General features: G+C 39.0%; 1 protein-coding gene and 1 long non-coding RNA gene across 3 annotated transcripts in view; one reads left to right on the forward strand and one right to left on the reverse strand.

The window, feature by feature from the left end:
* LOC116040837 (oxysterol-binding protein-related protein 2-like) overlaps positions 1-916 on the reverse strand; it is a 16,899-nt gene extending 15,983 nt beyond the window's left edge. For both annotated transcript variants that reach the window (XM_031286520.2, XM_031286519.2), the window contains exon 1: positions 674-916. In XM_031286520.2, the coding sequence (XP_031142380.1) occupies positions 674-710 (37 nt within the window). In that variant the 5' untranslated portion in view covers positions 711-916. The remainder of the gene's footprint in view (positions 1-673) is intronic.
* Positions 867-23,873, forward strand: LOC116040860. The gene is made up of 3 exons (XR_004102781.1): positions 867-1,034; positions 15,923-15,928; positions 23,862-23,873. It is a non-coding gene; the product is annotated as an uncharacterized LOC116040860 (long non-coding RNA).
* The last annotated feature ends 905 nt before the right edge of the window (positions 23,874-24,778 follow it).

The raw sequence follows: 24,778 nt of genomic DNA on the forward strand, positions 1-24,778 counted from the left end.
CTTACAGTAATACGCAACCTGCTAGTGCAAAGTTAACTAGCAGTTAAGGAATATATTGTATAGCCTAGTCTTTTACCATGCAACGAACGTTTTTAAATTACTTTTTACCTTTTTTAATATTGCTGTTTAACTGTTTAAGTGATAGTATTACTTGATCAAAATTATTTTTGTCGGTTAACGGTTAAACGGTTAAATATTAACATCCCTAATACAGGGTGTCATTGACATTACTTATCATGACCGCAAGCAGACCTCTGAATTATTGAACTATTCATCAGACTAAGGCAGGTCAGGTTCCATTGGATGGTATTATGATTCTATGATGGAGACAAACAAAACAGACCATCTAATTAGGGCCGACAGCCTCTTGCAGCAAAAATTGGTGCTTCTATTCCTGATGACAAAATAAGATCCTAATAAACAAAATCCATACATATACAGTATATCACTTGGGCATGTGATCTACTAACAGCATGAGGGATTTGTCTCACTGAGGAAGAACTTTCTATTTTTGAACTTGCACAGAAAAATCCGTACAAACTGCTGCAACTTTTTGGCTTTTCTTTAAGATCTTTAGACCATCTGTGAAATAACTTCATCCAATAGAAGCCAGCACATTAATATTTTACACACACACACACACACACACACACACACACACACACACTCTGACCTGTGACGGCGTCGTAGAATTCATCCTCATTGTTCATCTTCTAGAGTCAAAGCCGACCAGTCGTTTAGGACAGATGTATAACTTCTAGCACATGTTCCTTTCGATGGCGACCCCTCAGAGTTCCTCTGGAGGGAGACCTGTCAATCGAGGTCCCTCTGGAGAGTCACTACGGCAACAGCACAATGTCCTTTCAATATCCAGGGAATGTCCCAAAGTATGATGCCGTTTTTTCGCAGATGGTTTGACCACAGAAGAACGACACCAGCAGATGTCAATCAGAGCAGATCTGCTGTTTGACTCACAGACAGCACATGAACAGCTGATGTGACTTCTGAGTTCAGGTTGTGTTTCTTTAGCTTTTGTGACCTGTGGAGACACAAATAAAGTTTTGAGTTTCTTGTGTTTTACTATGAAACTTGTGTTACCAAGCGCCAAAGTCAGGACTGACTAGTCCTGGATTGACTGATAGTGTGTGACAGAAAACTATATTTTTGCACAAATCAAGTCTGTCTATTAAGCAGAATTGTGAAAAAACATATCTCCACACCTTGATTTTTAACAAAACATCTGTAAAAAGAATGAAGGAAAATACACAATGGGAAAACATTATTTTTTATTAGCCCACATTTAAGCAATAATTCTGTATATTAGAGCTAAACAAATAGTCTGCCTTTTATCCTGGAGGGGTTTAATTTGGTTGGACCAGGAGACGTTGACATCATAAGCTACTACTAGCCATATTATTAGTTATTTCACTGAAAGTTTTCAGATGACACAAAAAGGGTAATTCCCAGCTATCTAGGCTACCAGCTGAAAATATGCTTAGTCTGGCTGAGTGACAGTCTTGTCCATCATGGCCCACTGAGTGCAAACAGAGAGTTATCTAGCCCAGTAGTTACATAATCGGGACACCATTGTCACAGTCTGGGTCTTTGTTACCTTCTGTTTGGAACATTGGCTCTTCATCATTTTAAACCCAAGACCCCAAATGACCTTTCATTTTCAAATTCCAAAAGTTAAAATTTCAATATAGTTACAAATGGTTCCTTACGAAACCAAACAGCATAATCTCAAAAATCAGGGCAGTAACACAGCAGGTTGAAAATGTCCATTGAGCAACAACATTGCTAGAACAATTTGCTTGGAAGACAAATTGATTTCATCTTTAAACTCTCTACTCTCTACTAAGACAATGACATGAAACAAGTTTCTGATTGGCCGCTTGTTTCGTTTGCTCCAAGTTACAAAAATAAATATGGATCACAGCCTTTGTCTCATTTTTATAAATGATAAAACATTCTATGCAAAATTTTCTTTGTAGTCGACCAGAAATTGGTAACTAAGATAGTGATGTACATTTATCCCCTTAGCATTTGGCTAAATTATCTTCAAAAACACAACATTTAGCCTTTGATTGAACTGGCCCTAGCAATGTATGTCATAGTGCTATAAAATAGATGACACTTTCTCACTTTCTCATCCTGTTGAATGTCAATGAGTAAAAGGTTGACAGGATGATAATCAGTGAAGGTAGAGCCTAGACTGGGTAAACCCAGCCCGATCTGCCCTGCAGTTCGGGCTGGAAACCGGTACATCTTTCTATCCTGCTTTCGTTACAAATTTGCAGGGACCAATCACAAACTGGCATATCCATGTGCCTGTTGCGTACAGAGTCATTTGAACTATGCCCATTGATCACGCCTCTTGTTCAGTACAGAGAAAAATACAGAAAATACAGAGCAGACTCCCCAGACTAATGTTAAATCTTAAAAGATTGAGCTTGGTCTGGTGATAGCCAGACTAGATGGAGGCATATTCCAGTTTAATTCCTCAACTCATTATACAGGGTGAAGTTACACTTGAGCAGTCAATTAATCACCCTTAAAACTCAAATAGCTTTTGGATGTCCTGGCAGCAGATGTTCTGCTGTACAAAAAGTTGTTTCCTCATTTCTATCACTTACTCATTGTTTAGTATCACTGCCCACTTCACCATGACACAATACACAATACAATCCATGATTAATGACACATATATTTGTCTCTCTCACCACTATGACCACCTACAAGGAAACCAAATTAGTATGTAACAGTTTCATCACAATGACACATCCTACATGGCAAATACGACAAATGTTGACTCATCATTAGTGAAGCTCAAACACAAAGCAGGGGTCTCCTTGCTACCACAATGTAAAGCTAAATCCAGTTCTTCATGTACTTTATCTTCAGTTATACATGCCTCTAAACATCAGGACTAGAGCTGGTTATCGAATAGATTTTAGGACCAAGATGTGTTTGTACCAATGAGTAACGAAAATGTGTCAAAAATTAGCACTGAATGGTTGGTTACTAATTTGTATACAGTTCTTTACTTAACACTGATGCAAATGGTTAAAGATATGTTCATACTCCCTTAAGTTTTCTTATTTTCAAACAGTGCCCAATGAAGACTAGAGGTCGACCGATTCATCGGTTTTGCCGATTCATCGGCACCGATAGTTGATTGGTGGAACTATCGTTATCGGCAAAAATCCATACCGTTTTTCCTGGTTGCGTCCATTGCTGGAGTGGCTGAGAAGCGCGCGCTGTCATTCATTACACAGTACGCGATAGCTGAGAAGGGTCTGCTGGCATCATGCATTACAATAGCGGCCTCTAGAGGCGAAATAAAAACTATCACTGATGCCTCGTGTTGTTTATTTTCGACACGTGTTACTGTGCGCTGCACGGAGAGCACATGCTGTGCGGAGAAGGCTGACATCAGATGCGCGTTTAAAGTATCGACAGCGAAAAGGTATGTATACAGTACATTTTGTCATATCATTATAAAGTTAATAATTTGTTGAATAGATGCTGCATTAGTAGAGAAAGAACAGCACAACAGTATGTTTGTTTGCTTTCGAGGCGGAGATGACGCTAAACATTAGTAGTAGGCTAACTTACCTCAAGCGGTTAAAACACTGACAAAAATAAACGCAAGTCCGACCCAAATGTCAGAATCAGAACCCTAAAGGATCGTCCACGATCCCAAACGGCACCTCTGATTCATATTTAGATAATTTAATAACAGTTAAACGTAGAGACTTACTGATTGCTGCAGCTAAAAGCTAACGAGTTAACCGTCACGGGGGTGTCTTTGGTGTCTTTCTAGCCTTTACAGGTGATTTTTTATCCAGCCTGGAACTTGTACCTTTTTTGGGGCATTTTTGGCATTAAATCCAAACTGTTACATCCAAGATTTATCCACTTGATGTCCATAATTTATCACGTTTTCGGTCATTTCTGCCGCTAACTCCGTGCTACCCATAGACAGTAGGTGCTACCGACAAGGGAATCTCCCATGATGCCTTTGTTTATGTTTTCAACCAATGGGAAGGCAGGTCCGTCACACATTACGCCTTATATGGGCATCCAAGCGAGAACAAAAAGTATAGTGGGAAAAATAGATCCCTCCAGGTCAGAGATCGTCTGTTACCGTTGTCCTTTATATGAATTATAATGCTCATTATGTTTATTTTTGCACTGGATGACTCCAAATATGTAGAACTGTTTTAGACAACACACATGCTTGTGTAGCATTGCTGTGGGTGTAATATCAATAAATATGACATTATTATTTTGATTATTGGCAAAAGCGTCTGGACTTTTTTTGAAACAATGTATGTATTTTGTCAACTGTATAAGTTATAAATACTATCGGTCGATTAATCGGTTATCGGCAAATGCGGCCCAACCTAGCTATCGGTATCGGTAAAATCCACTATCGGTCGACCTCTAATGAAGACTGCATAGATTTTCCCTGCCAAATTATGTTTTTAGACTAATCGAGTTTGTCCTGACCACTTCAATGTAAACTGAATACAAAACCTGTAAAATGTGGTTTGTTATTCCATAGGTCTGCTGATCAAGTTTCAATAGTCTCCCTTCTCATCACAGCTTCATGTTCATGTTTACATTTTAGGGAGTAATAGGGTTAACATACTTTGCATTCCATTTTTTTGCAACCCGAGAAAGATAGTGACGGATGTCAAAGGGGAGCTAGAGGACGAAATACGTCTAAAATATAAGGTTACTGAGCATTGGTTAGTCCGTATTTCTACCTTTTTCTCCAGTTTTTTTGTCTTTTGGCTCTTTCCAATACCGGTTAAAACCAATCATTAAATGTTGTTCTAAGTTGTTTCTGAATGTAGATTAGGACATTATACATGGCCATGTAGTCATGAAAAAACAATTCGTAGAATAACGGTTTATCAATCTTAATTAAGACATCACTGAATGTCATCTGCACTTGCTCTTTTACTCAAAATTACTTTATCCTTAAATGGAAATACTACTGTTAATCCACTATTTTTTTTAATTTTTAAGCATTATAAAATCTTTACATACCTGCAGTGAAATTCTAAGAGACAAATACTTCCGTACAGGCAGTCATTTCTGAAGGTGAAATGCTGTATAAGTGGGGAACCGGTGCTTGTTCTCTCTTTCCCTTCCTCTAACTCTGCCTTTTTCTACAGTGGAAAGGTTCTACCTTTGCCAGTGATAGGGAACGCCTTCAGCACACAAATGAACTTTGGCCAAGGTGTCCACGATCGATAAGGTGACAGAATGGATGACAAGCTGGTATTCAATTGTTCCAACAGCTAATTTAAAGTCCAACCTTTGCATTTCTTTGTTGTGGTTTGTTGGCTAATTTTAAATCTATAGCAATGTGCTTTAATAAGCCAAATAAAATAATGAATCACAAACCTACTGTTTCTTACTGTACTATTGTTGCAAGCACTTATACTAACCCAATTACAAAAAATCAAAAAGAGTAAAGAGATCTAAAATGGGAGTAGACTGCTTATCAGCAAATTACATCAGCCAAAAGATCTACGCAAAAGTGCCTGATATTTCCTGTGGCCTCATAATACCAAAGACCAGGGCACTCTCAAATGTTCTTAACTTTTGAAGTTTCAAAAATGTATCTGTCAAAAGTTTCCCAAACTACTGCCAGCTTCTAAAGTCGCCAGCTTGTTTACCGCAACATGGCCAAGCCTACAATAGTGATAACCCTTATCACGAATATTTCATCAGTTTTTCAGCACTCAATGTTCTACCCATGTCCTTCAAAAACAAATCACAAGGATCTATAAAACCAGACATCAATCCAACAGTTATTTACTTACACAACTTATAAATTAACAGGAAACAAAAGTGCCCTAATTAATTCTCTCCAAATAGTAGTGATATCCTACTATTCTGTGGATAGTTTGACTGTTGTATAATATCAGGGTGAGGTAAATCCTTTGGTAGGCCAAAACAGCAATTTTATTTGAATGTAGAGAAAAAGAAAAAATCCAAGGCACTCTTCTTCAAAATTAATTAAAAAGACTTTATTTTACTGGCTATTTCATGATAGAAAATTTAAAAGACATTGGGAGAAGCAACGCACGCGTAGCGGCACTGACAGCCTTCAGGCATCAAGCATTTGATTTAACTTCCTGAGCACCCTGGACTTTTTTTTGTCTTTCCAGCAATTTTATTTCTTCCAAGTCAGCACTGAAAATGCTCGTTAAGCCTTTGTGCAGCAGCTACTGAGGCTTCTTTTGACCACACTACATCTTTAGAACAAAAATGATAGGTGAGGGTATGTGGACTCCAAGTCAAGAACATGCAGGGCTCAACGCTAACTTTTTAAAGTGGTTGCCGGCTTCGCAACCAGGCATCAACTTTTGGTTGCCGAAATTGACAATATGGTTGCCATGTTTTAAACTGCCTATATTTGGAGCAATTCATTTCTAATGTAACTATACCACACATTTTAATAATGTTGCAATATAATTTCCCATCCCTCTCAAATAGGGGTACAACGGATCACAAAACTCACGGATCGGATCACGGTTTTGAGTCACGGATCGGATCAATTTTCGGATCAGCACAAAAATGGGGGGAATTTAATTGATTATTAAAAATTTAATAATAACTTAACAATAATTACTTCTTTCACCAGTAAATTGCTGTTAAAAGACAAAAACAGATGAGAAAAGGGTATTTTACAATAACTTTAGCTCATAGCTTTAGCGGCAGACTGTTGTACGTCCCCGTGTTGGAATCCTCTACAGTGAAATACAGACACTTTTACACCGTTTAGCTGTCAGCATTTTAACCGTGTTTAATCCAGTTACTACTGTAGCTAACGGTAGGTTAACGTTACCTGCTGCCAAGTGTAACGTGTTATTATTGTTAACTAGCGTGACATGCAGTGATGCTTCTGTTGCCTCTAACGTCTGTTTCAGAGCATCAGAAAGCAGCCCAGACATTTAGGTGGCACCGTAATGAGGCACCAAAATCCACGTTGCGATTCCGTCCGGCACCAAAGCCACATTAGCACCGGATTTTAACATGCGTCGTTAACTTGAACACAAAATTGTGTTGCCTGTATCTTTTCACGGCAAACGCGCGTGTGTGGAAAGCGGTCGCACAACAGCTGAAATGTTGTGTTGCGCACGAACGTAGTGTTTAAACTTTACGAAGACAACCGAATAAAAAAAAAAAAAAAAAATATATATATATATATATATATATATATATATATATATATATATATATATATATATATATAAATAATAATAATAATAATAATAATAATAATATATATAACCGTTAATGTCGAGCCCTGACATGACATGTGGCACTGTATGACAAAATGCGAGTTATGTGTCTACCTGTATGTCTGTGAATAAAGCAAACATGGCTGAAAATCTGATTTGCATGAGTTATTATAGCCTCACCATTTTCTCATCACTTTACAACCCTATAGGTGTTGAACTGTGGGATCCATTCATACCAAGAATAAGGATGCCATACTGAACCTTATATTGTTTAAAGTCCCACACAAGACACATTTTAAAGTATGTTAAAATACTCTTATAAATAAAATTGTGTTCATCATGGTTTTACCACACAGAAAGTAAAAAAACAACTCTGAAAAAAGGCTGGAAGCACGTCTACACTTTCTCCTTAATTGCGAAATTATTAAACATAATCTTAAAACGTTCTGTTTACAGTTATGAGCCAAAACCAACCCCTGAGAGTCACCACACAATTCCTATTTTGGATTAAGCAACAGGAAGCATCAGGTTGCAGACAACGTCCCAAGTCCCTGCAGTCAGCACAACACTGACCTAAAACTCCAGGGTCACGTTTTAGATTGCTCTTAGTTTACAACTAAATACAAGCAGACACATTTTTAAGGTTGGTGTGCAAATGAGCACATCTTGAAGCTAATCAAGATCACAAGAAAATTCCTTTTGATTATGTGGCCTTGAGAAAAAGTATGACAACCACTGGTTGAACTACAACCCTCAGACTGTACTTGGCCTTTCTAACATGGCAAACCGATTCTGCTCCTCAAAGTGTTTCTGGAGACCTCACTAATAAGGTTTGCATGTTTGAAAAGAAACAGGAACTGACAATCCGTGCAATATCTGGGAAGGAACCTTGGCTAAGATTTTAACCTTGATTACTCTCATTTTTGCAGAACAAATGTTTATTTGAATGTTATACTAGCACCAACAACTCTAGATAAAAGTTAAATTAAATACAATTCAATCTATATTTATATTCATTTTGGTAATGTGTTTTTATTCAACTCACTTTTCTATTCCATAACTGCAGATACATGACATTATCTCACAAACTCACACACACAGAGAGAGCTCTCTGTAATAGGTTCTCAGATCATGTTGCCGTTATGTAACCATGACAGACATGGCACCATACACACACCTCAAACACACTCCTACATACTTGGACAATATCTTATCAGAAGTAACCTGCTGTGTCTGATAGGGCTGGGACGGTTACCGCATTACCGCGGCCACGTGACGCCTACCGTGGGTCTGAGCTCGTCACCGTCATCACCGCAAAAAAACATTGGCCTGCACATGTGTGCACACTGTGTCTAATGACATGGATTCATTGATTCTAATGACATGGATTGTGTCTGATGACGTGTCTTACATGGATTCAAGGTTTTCTAAACAAAACTTATCATCAAAAGATGGCGCAAATCCGACCTTTCGCAAGTTGGGGAGCACAATATTCCATGACAAATAACATTCCATTCGTGTTGACTATTAGGCCTATATGCAAGTGTAGCCTACCTGTGTAATGTCTTGTATCGGAGAAATGTCCACATTTTTCCATTCTCAGCTGAGGTAGACACAATAACGTTACAGCTGCAGTGTTTACCATTGCACATTAGCCTAGCAGCTAACGGAGTTTCCTTCTGTTTATAGCCTTATCCCGATAAAACGGGACGGTTGAATTTCAGCCAGAATGCACGTTTCGTAGCCTAAGGGCGTTGACACAGAGCCGATTATCGGCCGTCGGACCGTCTGACGAGGTCGGTGACTCAAGTCTGTTTGGTGTGTTCCGTGCTGTCGTCCGTCCGAGGAGCTGTCGGCTTTCATTTTGGCCGACCCGACATGTTCAGTCGGAGACAGGGCAGTCGGGACTCACCCGGAAATGGTGAGCGGATGAGCCTCTCAAAATCTGACGAAAATCTTTTAAACTGACCTTTGTCGATCTGGAATGAAGACAAAGCAACTACATGGCCCATTTCTCGCTTAAATTGTTTTCAGAAACACGTTTCGGTGAACTATTTTAGTACAATATGAGATCGTATTCTGAACAAGCCGCCATGACAGTCTGGCTGTGAATTTCCCATAGACAGTATATAAAATGGACCAACAGATCCCGATGCAACGGACGGAGACCAGCGAAGGCCATTAGAAGCACTTTTCCGGTGAGCGCTGAGCGTTACTGCGCAGCCTCCAAAGTGAGAGAGACAGAGCCGCGGGAACATATTTTGAATTGGGGGTGCTGACAAATTTTCCAGAGTGATGTTTTCAGCCAAAGTCAACCACCACACACCAAACTGCATCCATCACAATTTACTGAACTGTATAGAGATTCAATTCATATAAATAGCCTATCCAAGACCGTAATTAGCCTGCCGTGGGCTACTGATCCCGAAACACCGGGAAATAATAGACCGTTATCGCTATTTAACCAAGTTAAATTTCTTTCATACCCATACTGTCAAGATGAAGACAAAATATCTCTATTTATTAAAACAAAGGCACTTCGTGGTGTCAAAACAGTACTAAGGCTTCGGTAATACAACTGGAACACAGGTACACACTCCACAAGCGAAAAAACAAAAACAAGAATAATGTCCAAAATCCAAGACAGAACAAACTAGGCACGGGTAACGCAGGATATAGGCACAAAGCTACGACAATGGTACAGAATATGCATACTACAAGCTCAAAAACGGAGCCACAAAACACAAGGGTAACACATCACTGAATTACAGTATATTAAATCAAATCAAAGTTTTAAAATGTATTACATTTCATTTGTAATGAAAGGGATTAGGTTTATATTAATAATCAAAGTATTAAAAATAAATGTGTTTTTTTTATTTTTTTTATTATGGTTGTAGTAGTTTCTCCTAGTTCCCGCGGCCATGGAGAGAGACGACGTAAATGTGACGTGAGCAACCTGTCTGAAAGTTGTAAGTCTTCTGTGCCAAGAGAAATCTCAATCATTCCGAATATTGCAGAGACAGAGAGTGTAGGTATATGTAAGGAGATAACATAGGCACAGGCTAATTATTGCTAACTAAAATGATAGTTAACATTAGTAATTACACTTAAACAGCTAATGTGAGACGAAACTGCCTGCGCTCTTCTCCTGTACTATACGGTAATTCCTCTACTAAGCGACAGTAAGTCGCGTGGTTATGACACTATTTTTACAAAAACGTCTACTACGGAGCCATAACGTGAGGTACAAGGTAATGGAGCCTTTTATACATTGTCGTGTTCCTTTAGAAATAAACAATAGACAAATAGAGTCTTTAAACGCTTCAGATGTAAAGTTATTTGCTGTCAAAGTAGCGCCAAAAAAACGCGGTAAGAAAAAATCCATACCGTCCCAGCCCTAGTGTCTGACATGATGGCTGTAGAGATTACGTTTTGTAACAGAGAAGGTGAATGCAGCCTCACCTTGGCAATATTATCTATTTTTTATCTAAGGGTTTCCTGCACATTATTAATTTAACACAAAACCGCTGACTACAACCTGACCACATTAACAGAGTTCATCTTTTGCTGGTCGGGTTATCAGCCAAGAATGAAAAGAAAATTATTAAAATGATGTTGCTCACTCACATTTGTTTACATCAGACTATCAGTCTATTCTAGAGATTAGCCCACGACAATCGTAGAAACAAAAAAAGATACATAACACCAGTCATGCTAAAGAAACAAAAGATTGGAAGTCTCTCGATTTCAGAGTTTAGCTTCCACAAAATTAAGGAGAAGAGTGAAGTCCCCCATCATATTTAAATTATGCATCATTCCAAATTAGTAGTAAAGCCTTCAATCTACCAAATTCTACTGACCCCCACGGGCCTCGTCTTGTCATTTTGCCCTTTCAAAACAAACCGGTAATACCAAAGCTTGCTACTGTAGCAACCCTGCTGTTAAACTTTCAAAAGACAAATAACTTTACTGCCAATAATTCGAAAACTTAAATACAAACCTACCAATGTGATTGTTCCATTCATAAGTCCAGTGTACAGATACTAGCCTAGCAACGCTTGTCTCCGCTGTCCTCCGAGGGCTGACAAAAACATCCAAAGCCACAGGGACAAGAGAGAGAGAACCAGAGAAAGACAGACAGAGAGCGACGAGGAGAAAGATATTAAGAGACGAAAGCTGTTGCCATGCGAGACGGAGCCCAGTGCTGAGCAATGATACAGCGCACACACACACACCTTTTTCTTTGTCTTTACACACACCTACCTCAATAGGTGACACACCTCTGCAGAGCATGAAACACATACCACGAGAGAGAGAGAGAGAGACAGAGAGACACACACACACACACACACACACACACACACACAGACACACACACACAGTATAGGAAAACAGACCATATCAAGCTTTTTGAGTAAATTGGGAGCATATAATATATAGAAAGGGAAACAATTCAAATCCAAGTTGCCTGTAACAAATTAAAGATTGGTGGGGTTCAGTAACTAGCATGTGTCTCATCTGAACAGAATCCTGCCTGGCCAGACGAGCGAGTGGCTTTTCAGAACGGACAATTGCCTTTTACAAGTTGTTTTTCCTTGACTTTTTTAAGAACCATGAAGGAGGGGTCTGTGATGTTGAACTAACATGTCAAAAACAAGCCTTGAGACTAGGGCTGTGTATTGGCAAGAATCTGGCGATACGATACGTATCACGATACATGGGTCACGATTCAATATATTGCAATATATTTCAATACTGTGCGTAAGGCGATATATTGGGATTTTTTTTATTGTATAATTTTAGAAAAACTAATATTTAAAAAAAGACATGATGTGCATAAAAGTCAAAGAAGTTTACTTTAGGTAAACAATTCAGTACACAGAAACACAGGTTCTTAGTGAGCAAATTTTTATATGCTGAAGTAGGCCAAAGTTCAGCCATAGCTACATTGTTAGCTTCTAGCAAAATGTCAGGCACTGCTAGGCACTGTTAGGCGCTCAGCATAGCCATTAGAGATGGTCCGATACCATTTTTTGCTTCCCGATACCGATTCTGATACCTGAACTTGCGTATCGGCCGATACCGAGTACCGATCCGATACCAGTGTGTCATATATTTTATTTTTTTTTTACTATCCCTGTATGGATGTGACATTATTTCTATCTTTGTTGTCGGTTTGGCTCAGGTTAAACTCTTTGTGAAACATGAATGCCACAGAACTTTCTTTTACCATGCAGTTTGACAGTCAGTTATAACGGAAAAAGAAACTTTAACGTAGATTTTCTTTAGGGCTTTATTACGTGGTATCGGATCGGTGCATAAATTCCAGTACTTCCCGATACCGATACCAGCGTTTTAGGCAGTATCGGAGCATCTCTAATAGCCATCTAGCGGTAGGAGGTTTAAACACAACATAAACGTGAACCACTGTCTTAGATGAATATTTTACGTATATATATATATATATATATATATATATATATATATATATATATATATATATATATATATATATATATATATATATATTACGTTTTTGAAAATCGATACAATATTGCAAAATAAAATATCGAGATACTCCAGTGTATCGATTTTTTCTTACACCCCTACTTGAGACTACAACAACTAGTGTACAATGTTCATTCAGATTGTTACAAACACTGGTTGTCACTAGTATCACTGGTTGTCACTAGTATCAATATTGGGACATGGATCAAATATGGTATCCATAAAGTCTGCAACATACTAATATAGGCCTAGTTGTCAACATCCCCAAAATGGCATACTGCTCTTTGTTGACCAACACCTTTGCACTAAGTTTCTTTTGTTTCTTTTAGTGCACTAACTAAACAACAAGATGGGGAGAATTCAGGTAACTTCCCTGTGCTTTAAACTCACTAAACATTGTTTTCTGAGGCACAGATTTTGCAGAGACTGTGTCTTCAATTAAAATCCACCAAGCAGGTGCTTTCATAGCTACATCTTTTTCTTTTGCATTTGTTTCTTCTTGTTCCAGCGTTGGGCTGTATTACAGAAAGTTATGTTTAGTGATCGACTGTCAGCCTTTCAGAGCTCTCAGAACTTTCTATCGCTCTCATGTGTCTCATACTACACAACACTGTTGTAGATTTTGTATAAAATGACTAAGTAAGGTTGTTTCTATGACCTGGTGACATGTACATGTAACGAAAGGCAAACAAACCAGCCAAACCCTGGCTTTTGTCATATAGGCCTACAATAAAACGCAGCTGAACTAAATGACACCATTTTCCAGTGAGACAAAAAACTGATACACAAACACATCTAATTACAACGTAGTAAAAGGAAACATTAAAAACAAAACAAAAAAATCAGCTTTGGAGTCATTTTATGTCCAAGACTCTGTTTTCATCAAAGAAACATCTTGACAATGTGTGGGAAATAAACTTAAAAAGGCAGGAAACCAAACAACTGATTCATAATGTGTTACAGCAATACAGAAAGCAAATGTCAGCTCTCTTCTTCATGAGCTGCTCCTTTAAAACATTATCTACACACTACTGTATATCATCTAGGACACATCAGTGCTGCCTGAGGGGAGGGAAATGAAAGCACATATCACAAGACCATTACCAAGGGAAAATTTAAATGTCAATAGCCCACAAACGACTTTTTATTAAAATACTACTGCGAGTATGAAATTGATTTCACTCGACCTTATTCACAAGACTAACCTTGTCCGAGTACTTCCACTGACTGGAGCGATTTGTAAGTGCTAACGTCAACAACATCTAGGCTACCTCGTCTGCAGAGGGAGGACTTGCACCGCTGGCTACATACATAGATAGATGGATAGATAGATAGATACTTTATTGATCCCCAAGGGGAAATTCAAGGTCCCAGTAGCTTAAGACATCACACACAACATTCACATACATCACAAACAGGGTGATAAAAAAGCAAATCCACATGAATAGCATGGACATTAGAGATGTTCCGATATCGATGCGCCGATACTGCCTAAAACGCTGGTATCGGTAAGTACTGGAGTTTATTCACCGATCCGATACCACATAATAAAGCCCTAAAGAAAATCTACGTTAAAGTAGTTTATTAATGTTCTTTTTCCGTTATAACTGACTGTCAAACTGGATAATAAAAGAAAGTTCTGTGGCGTTCATTGTTTGTGTTTGTTCATGTTTCACAAAGAGTTTAACCTGAGCCAGACTGACAACAAAGATAGAAATCATATCACATCCATACAGGGATAGTAGTATACAGTTGTTAAAACATAATAAAATATATGACACACTGGTATCGGATCGGTACTCGGTATCGGCCAATACGCAAGTTCAGGTATCAGAATCGGTATCGGGAAGCAAAAGATGGTATCGGACCATCTCTAATGGACAATAAAATAAAAAATACTAAATAAATAAAATAAAAAAATCCACATGAATGTACTAAGGGATGTATAAGCATGAGATGCTTGCAGTGAAAGTTAGAAGAGAAAAAGTAAAAAAAAAAGAAAAAAGAAAAGACAAAAAAACGTAAGAGACACGTAACAGACGAGCTACAGAGAAAGCTGCCATTCCCAAGAGGGGTGCCGGTGTGACTCCATTAATGACTGCTCAGGAGAATGGAAATACAACAGCAATATAATGTGCGTAATCAGCTTAAAGCACACACTGGTGCAACTGAAAAAATGATAAATAAGAAAGTGTGAGGCCTGGAGGCTACAAAACTTATGAGAAGCAAGTACAGGCTGCAAGCTGGGCTCCTTACCAGAGGCTGAAAATGCACCATTGTTAATTAGTTAATTGTTTATCTGTTTGTTTCTCTTCCCACTGAAGCAAAACAACATGCACAGGGATAAAAGGATGAGACTGGGTGGGGAAAAAGAAACATTTACACCATTACTCAAAAAATGCCCACCAAAGATAATGAGAGAGAGACTGGTGCAACCTCTAGGTTGCATCAGTCATTGGGCCTTGGATTAGGATATCCAGGAAGTGAATCACAAACACGATAAGCACTGTCCCACTCAAACAGAAGTCAAAGAAATACAGACTTCAAGGATTTGAGCCAGTGTACTCTAAAACCAGACGAAACCTTTTTTAAATGTATTTATTTATGCATAATAAATAATAGGGGTGGGCGCCTGGATAGCTCAGTTGGTGGAGCGGGCGCCCATGTGTATAGGTTTACTCCTCGACGCAGCCGGCCCGGGTTCCCTTTGCTGCATGTCATTCCCCCTCTCTCTCCCCTTTCATGTCTTCAGCTGTCCTATAAAATAAAGGCCTAAAATGCCCCCAAAAAATAATCTAAAGAAAATAAAAAATAATAGGGGTGTGCAAAAAAAAATCGATTTGAATTCGAATCGAGATTCAAACTGTACCGATTCAAAATCAATTCATAGAATTCCAAAAATCTATTCATATTTTTTTTTCCGTTTTGACACTATTGTCCTGAAATGACGTTACCTCGCCATTCCCATAGATGGCGCTGCGTCGAATTCACACTGACGCCTGGGCACTCTTGCCATAATCAGAAGAAGAACGAGTGCAGCGGAGGTATTTTAGTCGGCGCAAACAATGGCAAACCTCACAAAGAATTATTCAACCTGCTCCATCCCATGGATGTATTAAGAGAACGCTCCATCCTCATTGAAGGCGAGAGTTTGGACACATTTCGGCTTTTATAACCTTGCAGTTTTTAGTTGCAAAAGTTTTTATTTTTGTATGAAGACAAAGTAATATCAAACTACATTTAATTTGTTAGGTTATTTTTCTTTTAAAAATTGTATGTCTACTGCAATCACATGGGAAAAGTAACTACATTTACATACTGTGAATCGTTTTTTTGAATCAAGAATCGTTTTTGAATCGAAAATCAATAAAATCGATACAACCTAAAAATCGGAATCGAATCGTGACATTTTCTGAATCGTACACCCCTAATAAATAAGAATGGTGAAGAAATATTAGCCAGGAAGCAAAACTTAATTATTAATTGACATAAATAACCACACAACTACACAAATGCATGAGTCAAACTAACGGCACTAAGACGATAAGAAAATAGCTTCCACAGTGATCATATGAAAACTACATTTTGAAGGTCTGTTTCACCATCGACAATAGGCGGCAATACTTCAATACCTGGTTTGTGACTTTAGTTTTACATGAAAACTAGGCTTAATCCCTGTGCAGAGGATAATCCTAAAGTGTTCATCAAATGACTTTGTATCTCTGCTTCTGACTGAGGTGATGAATCTGTCTCTGTTTCTCCCTGCTAGAACTCAGTGTAAACCCTCTGGGAACAAAACACAGTCTCATTCTGAGCAGGATGCTGAGCACACAGTCTCACACACACACACACGCGCAAAAGAGACACACACACACACACACACACACACACACAGACACAGTCTCACACACGCAAAAGAGACACACACAGAGAGACACACAGTCTCACACACACACAAAAGAGACACACAGAGAGACACACACACACACACACACACACACGCAAAAGAGACACACGCAAGAGAGACACACAGTCTCACACACGCAAAAGAGACACACGCAAGAGAGACACACAGTCTCACACACGCAAGAGACACACACACACACACACACACACACACAGAGACACACACACACACAGAGACAGTCTCACACACACACACACACACACACACACACACACACACAAAAGAGACACACACAGAGAGACACACACACACACACAGAGAGAGACTCTCACACACACGCAAAAGAGACACACACAGGGAGACACACAGTCTCACACACGGTCTCACACACACACACAGTCTCACACACACACACACACACACAGTCTCACACACACACACAGTCTCACACACACACACGTGTGAGTCAGCACTGCGATACCTGCTAGGAAAGTAAAACAGGATGAGTCTTCCTTTCACGCAGGTTTAAAGACAGAATCTTCGTCAGCATCTTGCATCGAAACCTCTTTTATGGATCCACCCTAAACGCAAACGCTGTGACACTCTTGAGTGCATTTAAAAAAAAAACATGCACACAAAAGCAAGTTTTGTGATCAACACTGTTCACGACTGTGCTGGCGTGTGACTGGTTTAGCTGGATTTCTGCTTATGTGTCGAGGTGTTCTGGTGGTCGTGCTGAAGATGATTACTGCGTAGGGATCTGGGTTCAGCCTGTTGATTGCTTTAGAAGTTTTCAGTTCTCTGGACAAGATACACTTTCATTTTATAGTATCCATCTACAATAATTGTGTTTACATTCTTTCAGTCATTTTGTGCAGATCACAAAACACTTTGTTGTCTTGTGTTACTAAATAGATCAACATTACTGAGCCCTTCTTCTGTTTTTACTTAACCTGACTCCGCCAGATGGATTGGTTCGCATTTGCTCGGCATATCCATCTGGGAACTTTCTGTTGGAGAACTTTTGGGAAGGGGCGAAAATACTGGTTAGCTGATTGGATAAACCATCTGTCTATCACTAACCTGACTCCGCCAGATAGCTCGCGAGATCAGGACGGTCTCACGAGGCTAGTCTTTGCTATCAGTAAACAAGAACAGGAAAGATGGAAGAGAAAAGAAAAAGCCGGCTGCCCAATCACACTTCTTGCGGTCTGTACGTGGCCCCCCCCCATTGCCCTGACATACTAGTGAGTAGTGACAAATAACAATAAAAATAATAATCTGTAATACCATCAGGACATTAATAAAATATCACCTATATTTCACTTATTATCACCAATACTGGCCAATAATAACGTACGCTGATATAATAGTTTGCATGCAGGCTTTTTTCCCTGCTGAACAGCATGCACTCCCTATGACTGTGAGCCAAACAAAGCTGAGCAAAACAATACAATGCCTGTGTATCAGACAGACTCCTGATTGGCTACCCGTTACCCTGCTCTATCATAAATTATACATACAGTATTGTTTCTCTGTTGCCTGGATGGTTGCCTGGACTAGCATTAGCTCAAACTTTGCCTTATCCCCGTGCTGCAACAAACTGCAGATAGAAGACGAACAAAAACAAAATGAAGCCCAATGTTACAAAAGACCAATTGTTAGTGCCTTTTGTATTAAATGATTCACACAGTAGCTGATTGTACAGGCCAAATATGATTTACAAGATAGGACACACGTTAATGGGACTTTCTAAAATCTTCCTGAAAGACCACAAAATACATTTCAAATCCAAATAAACTAGTGTGCGTTGGTCCTACCCTCACAGCAATATTCCTCTCAACTGTGTTGAAACCTGGCTTTTAGGACATGCCTTGCAAAATCTCTTTCCTGTTCCCTTAAATGTAACCACAGAACTCAAAAAAATATTCATTGCATTATTGAAATCTCTCTTAAGATATTCACAGAATGAACACTTAACTAGCCAAACACTGAATCAACAATCAAGAAATCTCTATCTATCCTGCCTCCCTCTGCTCTTCTGCAGGGTGGAAGGTAGTCCGTTGGTACAATGTGATGCTCCCCAATGGAGACCGTCACCATAGCAACAAATTTAGAAGGTTATTAAGGCACCTTTGGGAAAAAGACAAATAACAAAATAACAGTTGAAATGCCACAGAATGGCCGTGTCTCCTGTAAAGTAGCAATAAAATCAGCAGGTGGCCTTTCAGAAAATAATTACAAACAAGAATAAAAAAAATAATGTAGTGTAATTTCTCTAGGACTGGAAAACATTTTAAATCAATCTTTAGATATTTGAATGTTATTAAAAGTTCTGATTTATATAACATAAAACAGTTTTTAATCAGGCAATATTTAAGTAGAATAAAGAATCCCACCTATTTACATTGAAATGTCATGATGGAATGTTAGTTGCAGAGCCAGATATAATACATGACATTTTTTTTCATATTTCTTTTCAATTAATCGATACGTAATTTAGCCAACAAAACATAAAAATAATGACAAACAAATTACAAAAACAACCAAAAGTTACCAAAACTCAATACCTGTAATCTTGTTATAGAAGCAACAACAAGAAAATGCTTTGTATTTAAATTATCAATCGCCTACCAAATTACATTTCAGTTTATCAACTGCTAAGATCATTTTTGGTAAAAGGTTTTGGTACAACTGAACTGTGTTTTAATTTATAAATGTGAAAAAAATATGAAGTAGTAAGTGCAGTGAAGCATTCAACATATTGCCAGTCTGGCAACAATTTTTACCGATTTATCTACAAAAGATAAATAATCAACGTCCAGTTGATGTTAACAGGGTAAAGTGTCAGTACCTCAGTATCAGTTCCTTATGCCAGTACCCAAAATGTGTCTGCATGTTTGTCTGTTATTGTAATGCAAGGTTCCCAAGGGGTAGTCAAAATATTTTCAATACATTTAACAACATGATATTGGTATGTATCAGAACAGACTCTCAGTCTAATCACTTTTTTCTGGCATCATCACCATCACAATCCAGTTGATGCAGCAGCAATACATTCTCTGTCTCTGAGGGATATGGCTACCAGGGAGAGCAGATAAACAGCCTGCTGTGTCAGTGCAAACATCGGTGTCAATGACCTGCAGTACACCAACATTAAAAGACAAAGCTTTGTTTAGTCTCTGCTGCGGGTTGGATCTACATGGTGATGGAGCCAGTAGGAAGCCAAACAGGCAGGGAAACATTCCCACTGTTTGCTGAGGCAGTTAAACGCGATAGGAGGCTACTTTAACCTACGCCTCTCCTGAGATAAGTGCTGCTGGTGACCCCTTACACAAGGTTATCTGACGGGTTTCACACAGTACTCTTCTTGCGACATGCATATCTTTTTCTTTTTTTTGGCTTTATGGGTCTCCCTCACATTTCACCTTGGGCAGACTAGGATAGTCGCACTACTTAGCATACCAGATAACTCACTAGTGCTGCTCGCAAATAATAACGTTACGTTGGAAGGAGCCCGATGACTAACAGTAGCTAGTAAGACATCGATATATATTTGAACTGTCAAGCTGTGTGTTGTTAATTAAATCTTCATTGGCAACTTAACAACGTCCCACTCGCTACAGAAGTGCGAGAGAAGAACCCATCCCATATGCTATGCTACCGTAAACTGTTTGCTTGCTAACATTAGCACATACTGTCTAGCAATTGATCTAGCTTGACAAATTTAAACTCGGCCAAACAATTTTAAATGACAACGAGGCAATTAAACAAGCACATTTGGTAACGTTACTGCTTGTTCTTAACAACAGTCACATACCCATCTAACAGCTCCAACTCTGACAGGATGTCAGGCAGCTTTTTGACAGCTAGCATTAACATAGCGGGCGGGATAAAAAAAATAAAAGGTGGTTAACTATGCTAGCTAGCTAGTTAGCCACCTTCCTTGTACACAAAATGCAAAGCTATATTTGCGGCCTTGAAAACACAACAGGAGACCATAAACAGAGCAGTAAAATGTATGTAGTCTTACCTTGGCGGTGTGTGCAGAATGAATGTTTTGACAATTCCAGAGATATGAGAATCGTATTGGATTGACACAGAAGCGGAAGTCGCTGGCAGCGGGGGCGTGCTTGATGAATGACAGACATGGTCCGCAGCCAATCAGGTGTAAGGCACGAAACGCTTGCCCAATAACATTACATGTTGAATTTGAATTTTATCATGTCGCAATCTGAGCTATAACATAAAGTTAAACCTGGATTCCTGACACACGACCACATATCTCCCTATATTTTGAAACTATTTTTGTTTTAATGGTGATATTGGACATGTGTGGGGCCAACATAAAGCCATGTGGATTGTGTAACAAAGGTGGCCACTAAACACCACACCCTTATGGTTTCATATTCCACCAGACGGCCATTCCACTCATTATCTCTTAAGTAGATTAACTAAACAGGATGAAATTGACTGGGATTATTGTCTCTGCCCTGAGTGGTTTTGTGGATGTTTCATGTCAGCAGTCGACTATGATGGTGATGATAATGATACTGAAATAACAGTGGTGATCTGTAGCTTGCCAGAAAATAGAGAAAGCGGTTCATATTAAAGCCTTTAAAATTTACTTTATATCCTAATTTTGGCCTTTTCTCCATGTCTGAGTACATCAAGAGATGATGTTTGATTATGTTATATATTTTTGAAGAGGATTAGCATTAACAAATCCATTTTGCTTTTCTATGTGTGCTCAGTTGGTAACTTTGTCAAAGAAAGTGTTACTTTATTTAACTCCACAGTTCTTGTGGTAACATTTGGCCTTTAGATAGCTTGTGTTCATTTCAGGCCAAGTTTATGAGACATCAGCTTGTCAAGTGTATATTATCTCTCTCATCAATAATGTAGCCTGTCAGTCATTGATATGTATGACACAGCTGGCCAACTGCTTTGAGAGTAACACAAGCATGACGAAGAATTTGGCATATGGTCTATATTGACAGTATCTCACACTCTCAGTCTTTCTGTGTTGTGTTTGTAAATTACTAAATGAGTCAATGTGTTGATTTGTCATGTTGGGGATTCCTGTATGAATAAGTATCCTGCCTTTGTTCCTCCTATCATCTTGTGGAGACAGCATTAAAATAATATTAGAGTGCCATTTTTTCTTGCTGTTAAAATTGAACTCTGCACATGACGTCACACAAAAAAGCGGAATCTTCAATAATGAATTGCTGTTGTGGGGCAGCATCAGACAGACAAGCAGTGTATTTATTTTCCGATCATTACATAACAACCATGATGGTGGGATGAGAAGAAAAGAAAAGAGGACAGAGGATAGGATGAGAAAAAACAGGAGGAGGGGGAGAGCAGGCAGAGAACATTGGCGAGAAAATGGTCTCTATTCAGGCTCACAGTGGCACACAGTCCTGCTTGTACACAACCACCCACACACAAAGACACAATCATCTACTGTACATACCAATGTTCACAAAAGCATATAACACACAAACATGCACAATAGGAACGTGTAAATAGAGATGCTACATTTAGGCTAAACAGAGACTCAACATAATTACTACATTATATGCACTGCTTAGTGGACAAAGGGAGATGTAAATGACACCTGTTCTAATTTATGTATGCTTGAAAAGTTCAAAACTATCATTCCTAAGACAAAAAAAAAACGTTCTCTACTTTTATGATGGCATGCATCATCAGGGAAAAGCAGCTGGTAAAACATATGAGTTTCTCTGCCTTTCAACGTCAATCTCTGCACCAGATTAATCATTTGACTTGTTTAATTTTCGTTTGTTGTGTGTGCCAAATTGCCTCTCAACATAAAAACCCTTCTGGCCTAGCAAGGGCCTTTTCTTCATCATGACTGTCAGTCCTTACTGCATGTTCCTCTGCACACCACTAGATGGAGGCAAAATATAGAGAAACTTTGCTTGCAAACGGTCACCACTGTCCTCTAGCAATGTGGAACAGAATCTGGATAACTGATATTTTATTTGTTGATATCCTTTAAAAGCTGGTTCTTCATAATCCTTTCTGATATAAACTGGTTATAATGCAATAAGGTCACACAACGCTTTAAATAGACTTTTGGTGAGAGGAATGTGTAGTTATTGAAAGGCATGCATGCACGCACGTACGCTTATTGAAAGGCATGCATGCACGCACACACGCACACACACACACACACACACACACACACACACACACACACACACATACATATATATATACATTGCACACTTTTGAGGAGCCCCAGGTGAGATCCAGCAGTGTCAGCGGGAGGTCTCTGATTTGATATCATTATATATATAGGCCATCTACTGAACCCAGCAGGGAGAGAGATCTGAGGAGAAACATGTTCTTCCAGATAAAGCGGGACACATGAGACAGAATTCCCCTCTGACTCTCGCGGAGGGATTCAAAATAATCGGTTGAGGCTGACAACACAACCACTAGTTTCAGACTTTAAGGGACGACCCATAGGACGAAAATTATTCTGAGACTGTTTTAGGGACTAAAAATAACCTTGCATGTTTTAGAAAATTGAAAAAAAAATCGAAGGAACATTTAAAGGAACAGTTCACTTCAAAACTTTGCAAAATAAGCTTATTAGCTGTCTTGCTGTGGGCTAGATGAGAAGATTGATACCGCTCTCATGGGTGTGCGGTAAATATAAAGCTACAGCAAGAAGCCGCTAGCTCAATTTAGCATAAACACGGAAAGAAACAACTACTCTGGCTTTGATCGACTGTAAAAAGAAATACCCAAAATGTTGAACTATTCCTTTAAGAAGTGGGGCTTTCTCTGAACACTTTTAAAAGAAAATAAAGGAAACAGAGACAGCACACATACAGTAATGTCCCCTCCTGGTAAATAATTTGTATCACCTGCTTAGCATCCCCTTAAAAATTACTGTAAATGGCTGTACCTTTACCTGATGAGATTTCATTTTCGGTTAATTACTATATTTTTTATTTAATTAATTTTTTTTTTTTAACAAAAATGAAATACAAGGAGAACAGATATAGAAATAATGTATCTGTCCCCTCATGTCAGCAGGCAGAATGCAGCAGTGGCACTGCTGATGCAGCTCGTCTTCATATCCACCAACACATACCAACTGCCTTGCAATTACAGGACTGAAGATAACTTGCAAGGACAGCAATTTTCTATTATCATCTTTCTTCCTCTCAGCAAAGCAGACTGGAAATCATGCACTCTAATACCCAAATTGGACAGCAATGAAAGGAATATCAGGGTGTTTTTCCACGGATAATTAGTAAAATATGGTCATTGTTAAGGATTATTTGCTGGTTGGTCGGCTGGGTTTCCTCCCTCCAGTCTTCCATCGAGGCCTAAATGACAGCGGGGTGATGTGAGGTGTCATGGTGCCAGTGTGGTGTTCATCAACCCATTTACACTTGCATTCTTGACGAGAGCCTGAATGGCTGCTTGTTTCACTGACTGGCATCAAAGAAGCAAGTAATGAAGCAAAATTAAGATATCAATCCTGAAAACACCCTTGTTACAAACCTATGCAATTCAAGGTAAGATGTATACACAAGAAATAATCTACTTGACTGAATAACTCAGGAACCACTTTTAGCAGATTCACTCGTTGTGTCAAAGCAAAATAAAAAATAAAAATGAGTTGCTGGTTAATTGGCAGTTAATTATCAGTCTGCCATGCTGGCTGGTTGCCTGTCTGGTTTCTCACAGAGAACGCTCTGTGTCCACAGCACAGGGATGCCCAGAACAGTGAAACTGTCCATCACACATTTTGCACAGTTTCCACCTTCTAACAACGTGTGTGTGTGTGTGTGTGTGTGTGTGTGTGTGTGTGTGTGTGTGTGTGTGTGTGTGTGTGTGTGTGTGTGTAAAGTAGGTCTAGCTTTGGCCTGGTAGCCACTCTACATCCAGACAAGCAGACTGGATTTGCTCCACTATATTGTGTTTTGTATGGGGTTATTGGTGGGGGACTAGTCTCGACTAGACCTACCTCCACAGCGCTGAGGAGGAGGGTCTGGCGAGCCCACACAGCATTCCGGGATGGGAAAAAAACGTGCTCTGGTTT

The sequence above is a fragment of the Sander lucioperca genome, chromosome 12 (genome assembly GCF_008315115.2).
Source record: "Sander lucioperca isolate FBNREF2018 chromosome 12, SLUC_FBN_1.2, whole genome shotgun sequence".
NCBI classification, from domain to species: domain Eukaryota; kingdom Metazoa; phylum Chordata; class Actinopteri; order Perciformes; family Percidae; genus Sander; species Sander lucioperca.